The sequence below is a fragment of the Lithobates pipiens genome, unplaced genomic scaffold (genome assembly GCF_037356315.1).
Source record: "Lithobates pipiens isolate NorthernLeopardFrog02 unplaced genomic scaffold, aLitPip1_a1.2 Scaffold_8, whole genome shotgun sequence".
In the NCBI taxonomy this organism is placed as follows: Eukaryota; Metazoa; Chordata; class Amphibia; order Anura; family Ranidae; genus Lithobates; species Lithobates pipiens.
In genome coordinates, this window is record NW_027507903.1 from 664,207,465 (window position 1) to 664,225,089 (window position 17,625).

General features: G+C 47.1%; 1 protein-coding gene across 1 annotated transcript in view; it reads right to left on the reverse strand.

Moving 5' to 3' along the window:
* Positions 1–2,055: 2,055 nt before the first annotated feature.
* The window catches only part of LOC143962508 (C-reactive protein-like), a 46,778-nt gene continuing 31,208 nt past the window's right edge, over positions 2,056–17,625 (reverse strand). The window contains exons 4-5 of the mRNA XM_077471784.1: positions 12,900–13,049; positions 2,056–2,807 (exon numbers count right to left, since the gene is read on the reverse strand). Of these exons, the coding sequence (XP_077327910.1) occupies positions 2,056–2,807; positions 12,900–13,049 (902 nt within the window). The remainder of the gene's footprint in view (positions 2,808–12,899; positions 13,050–17,625) is intronic.

Genomic DNA, 17,625 nt, shown 5'->3' on the forward strand with positions numbered 1-17,625 from the left:
TTGATGTCATGGGCGAGGGGACGGAAGGTGTGGGAAGACAACGTTGTCTTTTTTTTTATGCTGATGAATCTACATAAAATTTTGTGTTAATTTTTTTGATACAATGTGATAGACTTTTTCAATAAACTTTTAATTTTTCGTTAACCCCATTGACGCCATAGTCTCTCTGTAGGTAACCACTTTTCTGGTGTGTTGATACTATATCTTTAATTCAAAATTCTGTTAGTGTAGTTTCTATGAGGTTACAAGAGAACTACCCACACTGTGTGGAGGCAAGCAATTGGGGAGATAACTATTACCTCCATCAGTGACGACCACTCCATACAGGGTGCAGGGGCGCCACCCCCTAATTCATGTGCCCGGCGAATAATCTACATGCAGAGTGCCAGACACATGGATTTCAATGTTTTTTTTTTTTAAGCACAAGATTAGAGCCTGAAGCTCTAATTGGCTTCAAAAAAGGGTGGGCTCGAGGCTCAGAGTACGCCCAGTTGCGTGATAATAACTAATTAATATTTGCTTTTGTCTTCCTGCTTCTCCTCCCGGGCCAATCAGGAAGTGGGACTTAAGACTCAATTGGCCGAGAGGAGAAGCGACCATATTGGCCGATGTGGAGGAAGCCTTCGAGGAGGAGGAGAAAAAAGGGTGAAGCCACCTAGGAGGAGCCGAAGCTGCCTGCAACCTAGATGGGGTAAGTGTGGGGCTGGTGGGCAGACGAAAGAGCGAGCGATGGGGGAGTTGGTTAATTGGACTGATGGTGGGGGGGTGGCAGTGGTTTGTTTGCCTATCCCCCAAAAGATGGAGCACCAGGCGCCACTGAATTCCATGCTGTGTTTCAAATACCCACTGACCTATGCACTGCTCTACACAAGTCCTGAATGCCTGACAATAGGATACATAAGGCATGGAGGAAGTGAGTAGTGCAAAAACGTCCTCTATCACCCTCTGTGTTCAGTGACAGGATGGAGGGGACAGGATTACCATGTTCTGTCCCCCATGTCCCCTGGGCAGGACCCAGGTCCCCAAACACTTTTTAGGACAGTAACTTGCATATTAGCCTTTAAAATTAGCACTTTAGATTTCTCCCATAGACTTTTACAGGGTGTTCCTGGCTTTTCGAATTTGCCACGAACAGCCCAAATTGTTCACTGTTTGCCGAACAGGCGAACAGGCAATGTTCGAGTCGAACATGAGTTCGACTCGAACTCGAAGCTCATCCCTAATCTGCAGTAATGTTTGTCTGTCAGCTTACCTTTCCATGTGTTCAGCTTGAGAGACCAGATGCCCTATACCTGGTTGTTTTATGTGATCTCTCCTCAAAGCATGGCTCCTCCCCAGGCCCTATCAGGGAACATTATATTAACCTGTGCACTGAAAGCCAACCCTGCTGATCAATATTGTGTTTGGCTTCCGTATGCCCCTTGCTGTGTGTTCTACGTCTGATTATAGTTACCGGTCTTGGCTTGTTCCTGACTGTTCTTGTTTGCTTCATATCCCGACCTTGGCGTGTTCCTTGATTATCCTTACGTGCTTGTTGCCCGACCTTTGGCTATCTCCTGACTATCCTGTTGTCGCAGTCTGCTGCTTCCTCTCTAACTTCCTGTACTCTACCGTGAGCATGAACTGGAAGGCCCTGGGGGTCGCGACCTGGAGCCAGACTGCAGCTAAATCCATCCCCACCACTAGGGTCCTTTGGGGAACACCCGCTGGCTCTTAGATTCCGCGCCCTGGGAAATACCTGTTGGTGCTCCAGAATACCTGCTCTCTGGAATCACCTAGAGCTCCATCCACAGCATTCAGCCATAGGGTTCACTACCTTGTGGTGCACTCCTGATCCCAACGGGGTGCATCTGTCACTTGGACTCAGGTGATCTGACAAGTGGAATGTGGTGGCGGGGGGAGGGTTCAGTCCACTCCGTGTAAAAGTGTTTGGGCAGCTGTATAGACACTCAGATCGTTTTTACAAAAAAGAGGATCACAGGCTGAAACAGATACCAGGATTATGACTGTCGCTGTGTCCATGATCCTGGTATAACTGCTTCAACACAAGGTTGTTTATATACTGCCTAAGGGTATGAAGTGGTTAAAAATACTCATAAAAGGAAATGTGTAGGAAGAAAAGAAAGAAAGGGAAGGTGTATATAGTAAGAGGACAGACTTACGTTGAATTTTGGGCTTGACAAGAACCTCCCCTTTAATTTCACAACGTAAGGAGTTCCAATTAATGACATTTCCATGGAGATCACCAGAGAGGACCTTCTGGATGTCTGCCTGAGTCAGGACATAATCCCACATGTGGACGTCACTTATTTCACCAACCAATGACTGAGAAGCATCAAACCCTCCACCAAAAGAGTCTTGTTCCTGTCCCAGAACAATGCTGGTCTCAGCTGCGATAGAAGACCCTTTCATGGAGACTCTTCCTGGGTAGAGTTTCCCGTTGACCCAAAGTTGGACCACTCCAGTGTCGGAGTCCCAGGTCACACAGATGTGCCTCCAGTCCAAAGACTCAGAGTCTGTCTTAAAACTAGTGACTTCCTGGTTGATATATACAGAACAAGTGTTTGGAGGCTGTAAGTAGATGAGAAAGGCGTTGTCCTTCCCGGGAGTAGCGAGAGAGAAGGGAGTATAGGGACGGGAAAGGTCGGTATAAGATTGTAGACAGACGCTGACTTTCTGCAATGGTCTTGTAATTGTAGGTCTTAGAATGACATGAGCCGTGTTGGTTTCTTTGGGAAAGACGAAGACTTTATCCTCCAAGTCTAGAGAAGAAAACAGACAAAACTCATTATAGAGACAGATCAAAGCTTTAGATGATGAACAATAAATTCATAAATTATTTATAGATGCTAGAAATGAAAAAAATATATATACTTGTATATCTCAGGAAGATCATTATATGAATTTCCATTTTTGTAAATGTGCCCTTCAAATCCAGTAACAGACGTGTGTTGGTACTTTTTTCCATCGTCTCAGTTATCCAGTCAATGGTGTTATTTAGATTGCAAAATTTTGGCGGCACAGTGGTGTAGTAGATAGCACTCTCACCTAGCAGTAAGAAGGGTTGCTGGTTCAAATCCCAGAACACTACACCACCTGCCTGGAGTTTGCAAGTTCTCCCTGTGCCTGTGTGGGTTTCCTCCCACACTCCAAAGACATGCTGGTATATTAATTGGCTTCTGTACAAAATTGGCCCTAGTATATGAAAGGGAAGCTTGGATTGTGGGTTTCTGTAGGGTATCAACTTGAACATTGGATGTTTGGTGGATACTGAACGTTATGGGTCGTTCACACCAAATTTGTGTGGTGCTCACAGCCCACAATGCACTGTGCCATCACATTGCTTTGCTGGCTCATGATTGGCCAAGCATGCACTGTGACCCTGCATGCTTGGCCAGTCACAGCACCAGCAGCAAGGAGAGCCATGATTGGCCACAGGCAGGATGTGGCCAACAGGGCATAGCTCAGGCTGTGAAGTACATGCTCCACACTATATAAGAGCAGCGGCCTTGTGTAGTGTGTTGGCATCTGTAGGAGTTAGTGAGTGTTCTCTGTGTACCTTCAACGCAGTATACACCGTTCGTTATCGACCGATTTATCATTCTTGCTCGTCTGTAATTGCGCTTTCAGCCATCTGCAGGAGTTTATGGGTGTTGTCTGTGTGCCCTGACCGCAGTATACACCATTATCCACCTATTTTGCTCTTCTCTAATTGAGCCATCTGCAGGAGTTAGTTGGTGTTGTGTGCCTCCAGCACAGCACAGTATACAACGGTATCTACCCTTTAATTCCTGTTGTTCTATAATAAAGGCATCTGCAAGAGTTAGTGGGTGTTGTGTGCCTCCAGCACAATATACACAATGGCACCAACCTCCTCTCCGCCCTCCGACAGGGACAACTGACCCATGTGCCCTGTATGGCTCACGTCCTTAACCTGGTGGTGCAGTGGTTCTTGGGCAGGTACCCGGGCTTACAGGATGTCCTGAAGCAGGCCAGGAAAGTCTGTGTGCATTTCCGCCAATCATTTAATGCCTGTGCTCGGCTGGCTGAGCTCCAAAAGCAGTTGAACCTGCCCAAGAACCGCCTGACATGCCCACCATGTGGAACTCAACGTTGGCCATGCTGCAGCAGCTGCACACGCAGTAGAGGGCCATCAATGAGTACCTCTGCAACTACGGCACCAGGACAGGGTCAGGGGAGCTCGGTTTTTTCTCACCACGCCAGTGGGGCATGATCAGGGATGCATGCACTGTCCTGTCACCGTTTGAGGAGGCCACAAGGATGGTGAGCAGTGACAGTGCATGCATCAGTAACACTGAACCTCTTGCCCACCTGTTGGAGCATATGCTGTGTGGAATAATGGACAGGGCACTTGAGGCAGAACAGAGGCAGGAAGAGGAGGACTTCTTTGCCTCTCAAGGCCCCCTTTATCCAGACAGTGTTCCTGCTGTCCCACCCATCACACAGGAAGAGGACGAGGAGGAGGAGGATGATTGTATCAGCATGGAGGTGGAGGCTGGCACTCAGCATCAGCAGCAGCAGCAGTCTTGTAGGGATGATTTACAGTCCCAAGAAACACGTGGACTTGTACGTGGCTGGGAGGAGGTAGCTGCGGATCATGTTGTCCTTAGTGACCCAGAGTACTCCGGACCGAATGCCTCAGCTAACATACGCTACATGGCCTCCCTGATCCTGCAAAGCCTGTGGAAGAATCCTCATATTCTTTGGATCAAGGAGAGGGGCCATTACTGGCTGGCCGCTCTCCTGATCCACAGCACAAGGGTAAGGTTGCCGATCTTATCTTGCCATCGCAGAGGGAGCAGAGGATGAGACATCTCCGGGAGGCCTTGCAGAAAGGTCTGTGCAACGCATTCCCAGAGGCTAGGTTACAAACTCCTGGTCCTGGACAACGTGTTGCTGAGGCATCGGTCATAAGGAGCGGTGGAGAAGGTGGCCGTCTGACCGATGCGTTCAGACAATTTTTTAGTCTGTAGCCCCAAGGTATGATCGGTTCCAGCAACCATCGCCAGCGTCTGATTTACATGGTGCAGGAATTCCTAGGGGCAAGGTCAGACTTGGACACCTTTCCCACCGAAAATCCTCTGGCTTACTGGGTCTTGAGGATGGATCACTGGCCAGAGCTTGCACAGTATGCAATTGAGCTACTGACCTGTCCTGCATCCAGCATTCTTTCGGATCGCACCTTCAGTGCTGCTGGTGGCTTTGTTACCGATCACAGGGTGCACCTGTCCACCGACTCGGTTGATCGACTGACCTTCATAAAGATGAATCAGTCTTGGATCACCACCAGCTACCAAGCACCTGAAGCTTATGTAACCGAATATTTTTTTTTTTTTAATATCACATCCCTTCAAGACTGCCTATGCTGATGCTCAGTGACTGTCCTGTTATGTTGATTGTCTATCCTCTTCCTCCTTTGCTGATATCTTGGAAGAACATTTTTGGTTCTGGGTGATGCCACCAGCCCAAATTTTCTGCCCCTGTTTAACAGGGGCGTTTAATTACAATTTTTGATGCAATGCTTTGCAGCAGGGCTTATTCCTGCACTACAACTAGAGTATATGGGAGAGGTTGCAGTGTCGTGTCACCAGCACCAGTGCCTAAGGCCCAATTTTTCAGCCCCTGTTTAACAGGGGCGTTTAATTACAATTTTTGAAGCAATGCTTTTTCAGCAGGGCTCATTCCTGAACATTCAACTAGAGTATATGGGAGAGGTTGCAATGTCGTGGCACCAGCACCAGTGCCTAAGGCCCAATTTTTCAGCCCCTGTTTAAAGTGGAAGTAAACTTCCCTATCGTTTTTAGCCAAGGAAGCTGCCATCATTGCCTCTGTTTAATCTTCAACTGCTATGGTGTTGCACATGTGATTCGTTATGACACCAGCCATTGGATGGTTTGATAGTTTGGCTGAGAACACAGCCAATGTGCAGTTAGCATTCCTGACATGCCTTTTTTTTTTAACTGTTTAAATCCATGTGTTTACTTCCACTTTAACAGGGGCGTTTAATTACAATTTGTGATGCAATGCTTTCCTGCACTACAATTAGAGTATATGGGAGAGGTTGCAGTGTCATGGCACCAGCACAAGTGCCTAAGGCCCAATTTTTCATCCCCTGTTTAACAGGTGCATGTAATTACAATTCTTGATATAATATTTCATAGCAGGGCACGTTCCTGTGCCCACCCAGAGTAACTGTGAGGACTTTTAGTGTTGTGGCACCAGCAACACAACCACCAAAGGCCCAATTTTTCTACCACTGTTCAACAATGGCATGTAATTACAATTCTTGATATAATCGTTCACAGCAGGGCGCTCCAGTGCCCACCAAGAGTCACTTTGAGGGCTTACAGTGTTATGGCAACACCAACACCGTGTTCCGCCATTTCTGCAGAGCATATAGGGCAGGCCCCTACTTTCAAACATCAAACTTACAAATGTCTCCTACTTGCAAACGGAAGGAGACAACAGGAAGTGAGATGAAAAAAGACGGACGGCAAAACAAATTATACAAGGGTGATAACCCTTCCCTATGTTTTCCAAAAAGCTTAAAAATAGATTTTTTGACTGGAGCTACACTTTAAAAATGTACCAGTTCAAAATTACAAACAATTCTACTTAACACAACAAACCTACACAGTCCCTGTCTTGTTTGCACCGCCTTTATACTGCTGTTCTGAGTATATAGGGCCTGGGGGCCCCACGCCTTTCCTTTTTTTAATATGGGTAAGGAGTTCCCCTTAATATCCGTACAAGACCCAAAGGGGCTGGTAATGGGCGGGGGGGGGCTACTCATGCCATTTTTCTCAATGATTTTCATCCATATTGCCGGAACCAGATATTACTTTAAAACCGCAAGCAGTTTTAAATTACTTTTTTTCCGTTAAATGTCAATTTGTGCAGGGACTGTTCTAAACACGGGAAACACATGGCACTTCACAGGCATACTATAGACACCCCCCAGGCATGATATTTAATGGAATTTTTTTTTTTCACTTTAATCGTCATTAAAATCAGTGCTCCCGAAAAAGCCGTTTTTAAAAACATTTTAGGTATTGACCCATGTCCCCTGGGGCAGGAGCCAAGTCCCCAAACCCTTTTTAGGACAATATTTTGCATATTAGCCATTAAAATTAGCACTTTTTATTTTGAACGTTTGAGTCCCATAGACTTCAATGGGGTTCTAAAGTTCGCACGAATTTGTGGTCCGTTCGAAAGTTCTGGTGCGAACCAAACCGGGGGGTGTTTGGCTCATCCCTAACAGGGATAGGGACAATTGTAGACACTCACTCAGGATGGACTGGTGTCTTTATTCAACCTTACTAATTTTTTCCTGCTAATTTTTTAATTAACCACTTCAGCCCCGGAAGAATTTACCCCCTTCCTGACCGGAGCATTTTTTGCGATTCGGCACTGCGTCGCTTTAACTGACAATTGCGCGGTCTTGCGACGTGGCTCCCAAACAAAATTGATTTCCTTTTTTTCCCCACAAATAGAGCTTTCTTTTGGTGGTATTTGATCGCCTCTGCCGTTTTTTTTTTTGCGTTATAAACAAAAAAAGAACGACAATTTTGAAAAAAAAAAAAACACACAATACTGTATTTTGTACTTTTTGCTATAATAAATATCCCCTTTTTTTTTTTTTTCAAAAAAGCTAATTTTTTCTCAGTTTAGGCTAATATGTATTCTTCTACATATTTTTGGTAAAAATAAAATCGCAATAAGCGTATATTGATTGGTTTGCGCAAAAGTTATACCGTCTAGAAAATAGGAGATAAATTTATAGTATTTTTACTAGTACAGGCGGCGATCTGTGATTTCTATCGTGTGGCGGACACAGAAAATTTTGACACATTTTTGGGACAATTGGCATTAATACAGCGATCAGTGCTATAAAAGTGCATTGATTACTAAAATGTCACTGGCAGTGAAGGGGTTAACACTGGGGGGGATAAAGGGGTTAACTGCATTCCCTGGGAGGTAATTCTAACTGAAGGGGGGAGGGGACTAACTAGAGGAAGTGACGGATTGTGGTTCCTAGCTAATAGGAACATACGATCTGTGACTCCTGTCAGAACAGAACACTGCTCCCTGTTCTGTGTCTCCTGGTCACGATCACTCATTTTCCCGGCGGTTATCTCGACCATCGGCCACGTGCATTCGCACCCCCGCTGTGCAGTGGGCGCATGCGTGCGCGCCTGCTATCCCGACCCCAGGGGAGCCAACCTGCCGCAGTATAACTGTGGTGGCTGGTCGGGAAGCTGTTAAATTACAACCTAAGTTGTAGAAGTATAGGAGCCCTAACGCTGGGTTCACAATAATGCAAACTGGATGCAGGTTTCTGCATGGCAGAAGGTTTTGACTGGCTCTCTATGGAGCCAGTCCACATATCCCCGCAGCGGCTCCGGTGTGAATTGCACACGAGCCCTGTGCATCTTTTGGTCCATTTCCGGTCCAAATTCAGTCCAAAATTTGTGCTGAAATCGTACCCGAAACAGTAAATAGAGACGCACCGGACTTCGGCTGTGAGCTACTGCGTGCTCTAGTGGGAACCCAGCCTAAGACCACCACTATACACTTTATTAGTTGGCTCACTTTTTTCAGGTTACCAAGTAACTTCAATCACTTGCCTACTGGGGCATTTAAAAAAAACATTTTTGCATAGGTGTATCAAATGCATATGTTCAGAAATGACTTACAAGGCAAATGTACAAAATATTCTACCCAAATTTATGGAAGAAATAACTAAAGATTGGGTTGTGTTGAGTAAAATGTTGGCTGGTCGCTCGGGTCTCTTGATGAAACGGGAGACCCAGGCAGAGTGGCGGGAGGGGGGGGACGTCCCCTCCCGTTCCTTGTTATAACAATCGGTGCTTCTTGCCAGGGCTTTCCCGTCCCACCAGCGAGAACGTCCGCTGGCTGGGGCCTCTGGTCTCCTGATGGAACCCATGCGAGCCGCATCGGTTGTTATTACAAGAAAGCCGACCGTCGGATCTAAAAATACGGTCCCGTGGGTGATGCCTGGAGCTACATGATTTGGTGGCAAGTGGTTAAGATACTATCAGCTGAACCGTGAGATACATTGTGACTCTGTTGCACACACCGCAGGTCTACAAAGATCCACTAGATGGGAAAATTGTGTCATTTGAGCTTTACATACCCCCACGGTGGGATCACATATTCTACCGTAGGTTTCCCCTGCTTATACAGCATCTAATAAGGGAGTTGACTTTCCTTGCAGTTAACAACACACCAGACCAGTGGTCATCAACTCCTGTCCTCAGGGCCCACTAACAGGCCAGGTTTGCAAGATAACTGAAATACATCACAGGTGATATAATTTGCTGCTCAGTGATTACGGCAGCCTTTCTCAACCTTTTCAGCACAGAGGAGCCCTTGAAATAGTTCTCCGGTCTCGGGCATCCCCCTGCTAAAAATGAGAAATCTACAACTCATTATACATTAGTGTGATGGTCAGTGGGAAGAATGGTCCCAACACTTGTGGTCATTGGAAAGAATTACCTCCTTACAGATAGCTAAAAAGATCAATGGTGTCAGTGGGAACTTATCTGAGAGCCAGAAATGGCCCAATGCTGAAGGAACCCCTAGCAACCTTTGGAGGAACACTAAGGTTCCACAGAACCCTGGTTGAGAATCACTGGATTACAGTATTCTAGTCTGCATCTCCCCCAAGGTAATACATAAAACCTGGCCTGTTAGTGGGCCCTGGAGGACAGGGTTGATGACCACTGCACCAGACCACCTACACGGTTGAAGGAATCATTGCTTCTCTGCCTAATCATTGTGTGCTCCCAGGGGCACTCATGCACAGGTGTTGATGAGATTGAAGTCTTGCTATAAGGTTTAGACACATCCACTGGTGTTTATGGCCCTTGTTTTGATGTCATGGGCGAGGGGACGGAAGGTGCGGGAAGACAACATTGTCTTTTTTTTATGCTGATGAATCTAAATAGTATCTATGTTAAATTGTGTGATTTTTTTGATACAATGTGATAGACTTTTTCAATAAACTTTTAATTTTTCATTAACCCCATTGATGCCATATTCTCTCTGTAGGTAACCACTTTTCTGGTGTGTTGATACTATATCTTTAATTCAAAATTCTGTTAGTGTAGTTTCTATGAGGTTACAAGAGAACTACCCACACTGCGTGGAGGCAAGCAATTGGGGAGAGTACTATTACCCCCATCAGTGACGACCACTCCATACAGGGTGCAGGGGCGCCACCCCCTAATTCATGTGCCCGGTGAATAATCTACATGCAGGGTGCCAGACACATGGATTTCAATGCAATTAGAGCCTGAGGCTCTAATTGACTTCAAAAAAGGGTGCACTCGAGGCTCAGAGCCCGCCCACTTGCGTGATAATAACTAATTAATATTCCCTTTTGTCTTCCTGCTTCTCCTCCCGGCCAATCAGGAAGTGGGACTTAAGACTCAATTGGCCGAGAGGAGAAGCGCCCATATTGGCCGATGTGGAGGAAGCCTTGAGGAGGAGGAGAAAAAAGGGTGAAGCCACCTAGGAGGAGCCGAAGCTGCCTGCAACCTAGATGGGGTAAGTGTGACGGGGGGAGTTGGTTAATTGGACTGATGGTGGACCAACCGACGGACCAAAGGTGGGGGGGTGGCAGTGGTTTGTTTGCCTAACCCCCAAAAGATGGAGCACCAGGCGCCACTGAATTCCATGCTGTGTTTCAAATACCCACTGACCTATGCACTGCTCTACACAAGTCCTGAGTGCCTGACATAAGGATCGATAAGGCGTGGAGGAAGTGAGTAGTGCAAAAACGTCCTCTATCACCCTCTGTGTTCAGTGACAGGATGGAGAGGATAGGATTGCTGGAGGTGGCAGAACAACGTTCTGCCACTTTCCAACAGAAAAAAAGCCCTGGGTGAAGGACCTATGTATGTATTTGCATTTTACACGTGGGCACAGGGCAAAGGGGGAACTTTAAGGGTTTTTTTTATTATTATTTATTTTATTAACATTTTATTACATTTTTTTCCTAAAATGTTTTTTGGATGAACTTTATAGTTTTCACAAGGGATGAACAACATGATGAAAGGTACTCTTTAGTGAGACATCTGGGGTCTGGGGCCCAATTTCTCCACTGCTCCCCAAAGGATCAAACTGAGATTTGTTGATCAGCTGCTTTACTAGCTGGTGATGGCCGGTAAATGAATAACCAGTGTTGGCCCATCCATTAGGGGCGCAAGGGCAGCTATCCATGCATCCGGCCCTCTGATCTACATTCAGGGCGCCAGACAATGGATTCCAATGGGGGTGTGTGTTTTTTTTAAAGCATGTGTTTAGAGTCAGAGGCTCTAATAGGCTTCAAAAAAGGGTGGGCTCGGGGCGCAGAGCACTGGACTCTTAGCCCACCCAGTTGTGGGACAATAGCGAATGAATATTCCCTATTGCCACACTGATGCTCATCCCGGCCAATCAGGAAGCCAGTTAGCTGGAAGGACAGGTGATCCTATTGGATGCCTAGGAGGGAGGAGACACACGGTGGAAGCCGCCGTGATTCAAAAGAGGAGAGAACACAGGAGCCACTGCCCGTCGCTCGTGTCATGGATCTGTAGTAAGGATGAGCCGAACACCCCCCGTTCGGTTCGCACCAGAACCTGCGAACAGACCTAAACTTCATGTGAACTTTAAAACCCTATTATATGAGGGTGGCCCCGCCCTCCTCATATAAGAAACGTCAGGCTGCAGGGAAGATGAATGGATTCGCTGCGATGGACTGAGAGATCACCTGTCGCCTGATCAGGTCAGCCATCACTGGACCCCGGAGAGATGATCATCCATCGCTGGATAGCAAGAGTGGATTACCACCGCTGGAATCTTTTTACATTTTTTTACCCCCTTACCATTTCAAACAAGGGGGGCGGGATCTGGGGGTCCCCTTGTTAAAGGGGGCTTCCGGATTCTGATAACCCCCCTGCTCGCAGACCCCCACAACCACTGGCCAGGTTTGTGGGGATGAGGCCCTTGTCCTCATCAACATGGGGACATGGTGCTTTGGGGGGGAACCCAAAGCATCCTCCCAATGTTGAGCGCATGTGGCCTGGTACGGTTCAGGAGGGGGGGCACTCTTTCGTCCCCCTCTTTTCCTGCAGCCTGCCAGGTTGCGTGCTCGGATAAAGGGTCTGGTATGGATTTTTAGGGGGACCCCCATGTAAATTAAAAAAAAAAATTTGACTCGGGGTTCCCCTTAATATCCATACCAGACCTGAAGGGTCTGGTAATTGAATTTGGGGGAACCCCACGTCATTTTTTTTTTATTTGATGCAGGGTTCCCCTTAATATCCATACCAGACCTGAAGGGCCTGGTAATTGAATTTGGGGGAACCCCACCCTTTTTTTTTTTTTTTTATCAATGACTTTCATTGAGTGATTTTAAAAGACTTTTTCCTGCAGAAATGACACTTTGTGCAGGGACAGTTCTAAGCATGGGAAACATGTGCCCCTTCACAGGCATACTATAGACAACCCCCCAGGTACGAAATTTAAAGGAATATTACACTTTTATTGTTTCACTTTAATCATTATTAAAATGACTGCTCCCGAAAAAACTGCAGTTTTTAAAACTTTTTTTGCAGTGATCCATGTCCCCTGGGGCAGGACCCGGGTCCCCAAACACTTTTTAGGACAGTAACTTGCATATTAGCCTTTAAAATTAGCACTTTATATTTCTCCCATAGACTTGTACAGGGTGTTCCCGGCTTTTCGAATTTGCCGCGAACACCCCAAATTTTTCACTGTTTGCCGAACAGGCGAACAGGCAATGATCGAGTCGAACATGAGTTACAGGAGCTGTATATTGATTAGAAAGGCCTTTTCCTCTTCGGGAGTACTAAGAGAGAAGACCGTATAGGGGCGTGAAAGATCAGAATAAGAGTGTAGACAGACGCTGACTTTCTGCAATGGCCTTGTGATTGTAGGTCTTAGAAGGACATGAGCCGTGTTGGTTTCATAGGGGAAGACGAAGACTTTACCTTCCAGGTCTACGGAAGAAAATAAAGACCATTACTGCTACATATCAAAACTTTTAGATGCTGAACAATAAACTCAAAGTACATTTACAGATAATAGAATTTGGAATAATTTTTTTTTTTAAATTGGATACTCTCAGAGATCAGTAATTCCATTTCATTTTGTTTCTAAATATTTATGTTTTGTATCCAGAAACGAATGTGCATTAGACGGTGTGGTCCATTTCGTTCCGAATCAAAATTCTGACAATTATTTTATTTTTTATTCGGAAATTCAGATGTATCCGAATTTCTGAATTACAATAGTAACAAATGTAAATGAATCTGAATTACTGAAACGAAATTCGGACGGATTTCGGATGAATTTCTACGCATACTGCAGCTGCTGACCTTTAACAATAGGACCTGGAGTCCAGCAGTGTCGTTTCCATCAGCTGTCGGGTGCTGCCGCCGCAATTGCGGGTAAGGGAACCTGGTAGTGTAGCCTTGCGGCTTCACGCCAGGAACCCTACTGCGCATGCGCGAGGCGCCGCTCCTCTCTCCTGCTGGCCCGGCGGTGGGGGGAGGAGGAGGAGCTGAGCTGCCATCGTAATTCGCCACGGGCCAGAACTCCAGGAAGTGGGGACAGGATACCTGTCAAAGACGCTACCCCCTCCCTGGAAAGGTGCCAAATGTGGCACCGGAGGGGAGGAGGAGACAAATGAGCGGAAGTTCCACTTTTGGGTGGGACTCCACTTTAAACACTTGTCCACCGGACACTCCCACCCCCTTCCTGCCCAGGCCAATTTTCAGCTTTCAGCGCTCTCACACTTTGAATTACTCGGTCATGTAACATTGTACACATATGATATTTTTATATATTTTTTTCTTTTGGTGGTATTTAATCTCCACTTGGAGGTTTTATTTTTTGCTAAACAAATGAAAAAAGACCGAACATTTTGAATAAAACAAAACAAAAAGTTTTTTCATATTTTGTTATACAATTTTGCAAACAGGTCATTTTTCTTCATCACTGATGTGCGCTGATGGCCAGTGATAGACTGAACTGATGAGCACTGATAGGCACTGATAGGCACTGATGAGGTGGCAATGATGGGCACTGATAGGTGGCCCTGATGGGCACGGATGAGGTAGCACTGTTGGGCACTGATCAGATGGCACTGTTGGGCACTAATCAGGAGGCACTGAAGAGGCTGCACTGATGGACACTGATGGGCACCAATAGGTGGCAATTATGGGCACTGATGAGGTGACACTGGAGGGAACTGATCAGGAGACACTGATGAGGCTGCACTGATGGGTGCCACTGATGGGCAATAATAGGTGGCACTGATGGGCACTTATAGGTGGCACTGATAGGCGGCATGGAGAGGTGTCACTGATGGGCACTGATAGGTGGCACTGATATGCAGCAATGATAGGCAGCACTGATAAGTGACACTGATGATGAGGCACTAATGGGCACTGATTAGCAGCACTGATGGGTGCTGATAGGTGGCACTGGTGGGCACTGATTAGCAGTACTGATGGGCACTGATAAATAACAATGGTGGGCACTGATTAGCAGTACTAATGGACACTGATAGTTGGGCACTGATTATCAGCACTGGTTGGCACTGATAGGTGGCACTGGTGGGCACCGATTAGCAGTACTGATGGGCACTGATAGATGGCACTGGTGGGCACCGATTAGCAGTACTAATGGACACTGATAGATGGCACTGATGGGCACTGATTAGCAGCACTGGTAGGCACTTAGGGGACCGATGTCCCTCTAACAGAAGCCAGTTAATGGCTTTCTTCTTTCCTTCATGCTGACAGCGTGAGAAAAAAAAAAGCCGGTAACCGGCTCCTGTTTACTTCCATGATCAGCTGTCATTGGTTGACAGCTGATCACATTGTAAAGGGCCCGCTGTATTTGTCCCTTCACCCGATCTGTGACCAGCCAAATCCCAAGGTGCCCCAGGGGGTGCGAGGGTAGCACAAGAATGGGTGGACTTCCATCTACGCCCTCCCGGCATTTAGGCTATACCACAGGCGCCAAGTGGTTAATAATGATATTGCTACATTTTATTCCTACTGTATGTTAATGGTTGCAGGTCACCATATAACATTAACCACTTGCCGCCCGCCCTATAGGCAATTGACGGCGGCAAAGTGGTTTCATAATCCTGACTGGACGTCATATGACGTGATCAGGATTATGAGCCGCTGCGCGCCCCCGGGGGCGCGCATCGCGGCGATCGTTGTTGCGGGGTGTCAGTCTGACACCCGGCAACTACGATCTCGGTAAAGAGTCTCCGACGGAGACTCTTTACCATGTGATCAGCCATGTCCAATCACGGCTGATCACAGTGTAAATGGGAAGAGCCGGTGATCGGCTTTCCCTCACTCGCGTCTGTCAGACGCGAGTAGAGGAGAGCCGATCGGCTGCTCCTCTGACAGGGGGGGTCTGTGCTGATCGATTATCAGCACAGCCCCCCCGAGGATGCCCACACTGGACCACCAGGGACGCCACCAGACCACCAGGGAAAAGGTAATAAAGGTCATAATCCTCCCTAGACCACCAGGGATGCCAGTCAGCACAATGGGTGCCAATCAGTGCCCATAATGGATGCCAATCAGTGCCCACAATGGGCATCACTGATTGGCATGCATTATTGTTTGGCACTGATTGGCATCCATTACTATAGTATAACACCGATGCCGCCTATGAGTGCCCACCTGTGCCGCCTATGAGTGCCCACCTGTGCCGCCTGAGTGTCCACCTGTGCCGCCTATGAGTGCCCACCTGTGCCGCCTATGAGTGCCCACCTGTGCCGCCTATCCATGCCCACCTGTGCCGCCTATTCATGCCCACCTGTGCCACCTATCCATGCTGCCCATCCGTGCCGCCCATCCGTGCCGCCCATCCGTGCCAGCTATCAGTGCCAATTTGTGCCACCTATCAGTGTCCGTCCGTGTTGCCCATCCGTGTCGCCCATCCGTGTCGCCCATCAGTGCCGCCTATCAGTGCCACTTCATTGGTGCCATATTGGTGCCCATCAGTGCCACCTTATCAGTGCCCATCAGTGTAGCCCCATCAGTGCCCATCAGTGAAGGAGAAAACGTACTTATTTACAAAGTTTTGAAACTGAAACAAAAAAAACATTTTTTTTTTTCAAAATTTTCGGTATTTTTTTATGTGTAGCGCAAAAAATAAAAACCGTAGAGGTGATCAAATACCACCAAAAGAAAGCTCTATTTGTGGGAAAAAATGATAAAAATTTCATTTGGGTACAGTGTAGCATGACCGCGCAATTGTCATTCAAAGTGCGACAGCGCTGAAAGCTCAAAATTGGTCTGGGCAGGAAGGTGTTTAAGTGCCCGGTATTGAAGTGGTTAAAGGACAATTGTACCTTTGATAGTAACGCCTTTCATCTTTTAGATTTCAGCCATCACTTTCTACCACTGATGGACTTTTAGAAGAAGGAGCAGACACAGAAAGAATGGTACCTATCTGCAGCCCATCAGAGTACCCGAGCACCTACCTGAGTACCTATCTGCAGCCCATGCCTCATAGAATATACGTTGGGGTGTTTGCTTTCCAAAATGGGGTAATTTTGTAGGTAATTCCACTGTCCTAGTGCTCCAGGACCTTCAAAAGTGTTAGCCCCTGTACACACGGTCGGATATTCCCACAGAAAATTCTTCGATCGGACTGTGTTGTCGGATAATCTGACCGTGTGTGGGCTCCATTGGACTGTTTCCGTCAGAATATCCGACAGACAAAGTTGTAGCCCTTGTACACACGGTCGGACATTCCGACGCAAAATGTCCGATCAGACCGCGTTGTTGGATAATCCGACTGTGTGTGGGCTCCATCGGACTGTTTCCGTCAGAATATATCAGACCGAAAAAGTTTTAGAGCTGGACTGTAAAAATTTTCCAACAACATGGTCTGATCGGACTTTGTCCTATCGTTTGTAGAGAATTCCGATCGGACAAAGTGCCACGGATGCTCAGATCAAATTCCGAGACCAAAACTATTGGCTACTAGCCTGAACGTAGTCCCGTCCTAACGAAATAACGTCATCACGTTTTGAACGATCAGATTGTCCGACAACTTTGTCCGACCATGTGTATGCAACACATGGTTGCGTGTGCGTTCGCGGGTGGTGCGCGGGCGCGTGCGTTAGGCATGCGCGTGTGCGTGTTTGCGCGTTTTGCCGCCACTGAACGCTTAAATGTTCTCCTAGTGTGCTGGTGCGGCGCTGTTTCATCTCAGCTTCTGACTACCTGAACCTGAACCTGATTATCTGCTATTGTTACCGACCCGGCTTTGTCTGACTTCTCTGCCTTCTCCAAACCTGACCCGGCTCGCCTGACCTCGCTACCACTTCTGCCTGTGATTCCGTTGCCGACCTCTGCCAGTTTTACCGACACTTCTCTGCCTGCTGCTATCACCTGTCTGCTTGCCTACTGACCCGGACCGTCCAACCCTCATCCAGCCTGCTGCCTGTTCAGTGTTCTGCTGTGCCTGTGGTTCCTCTCATCGGCTCCTGTAGCTGCTGCTTGCATTTCTCAGCTCTTCTATCAACTTCCAGCC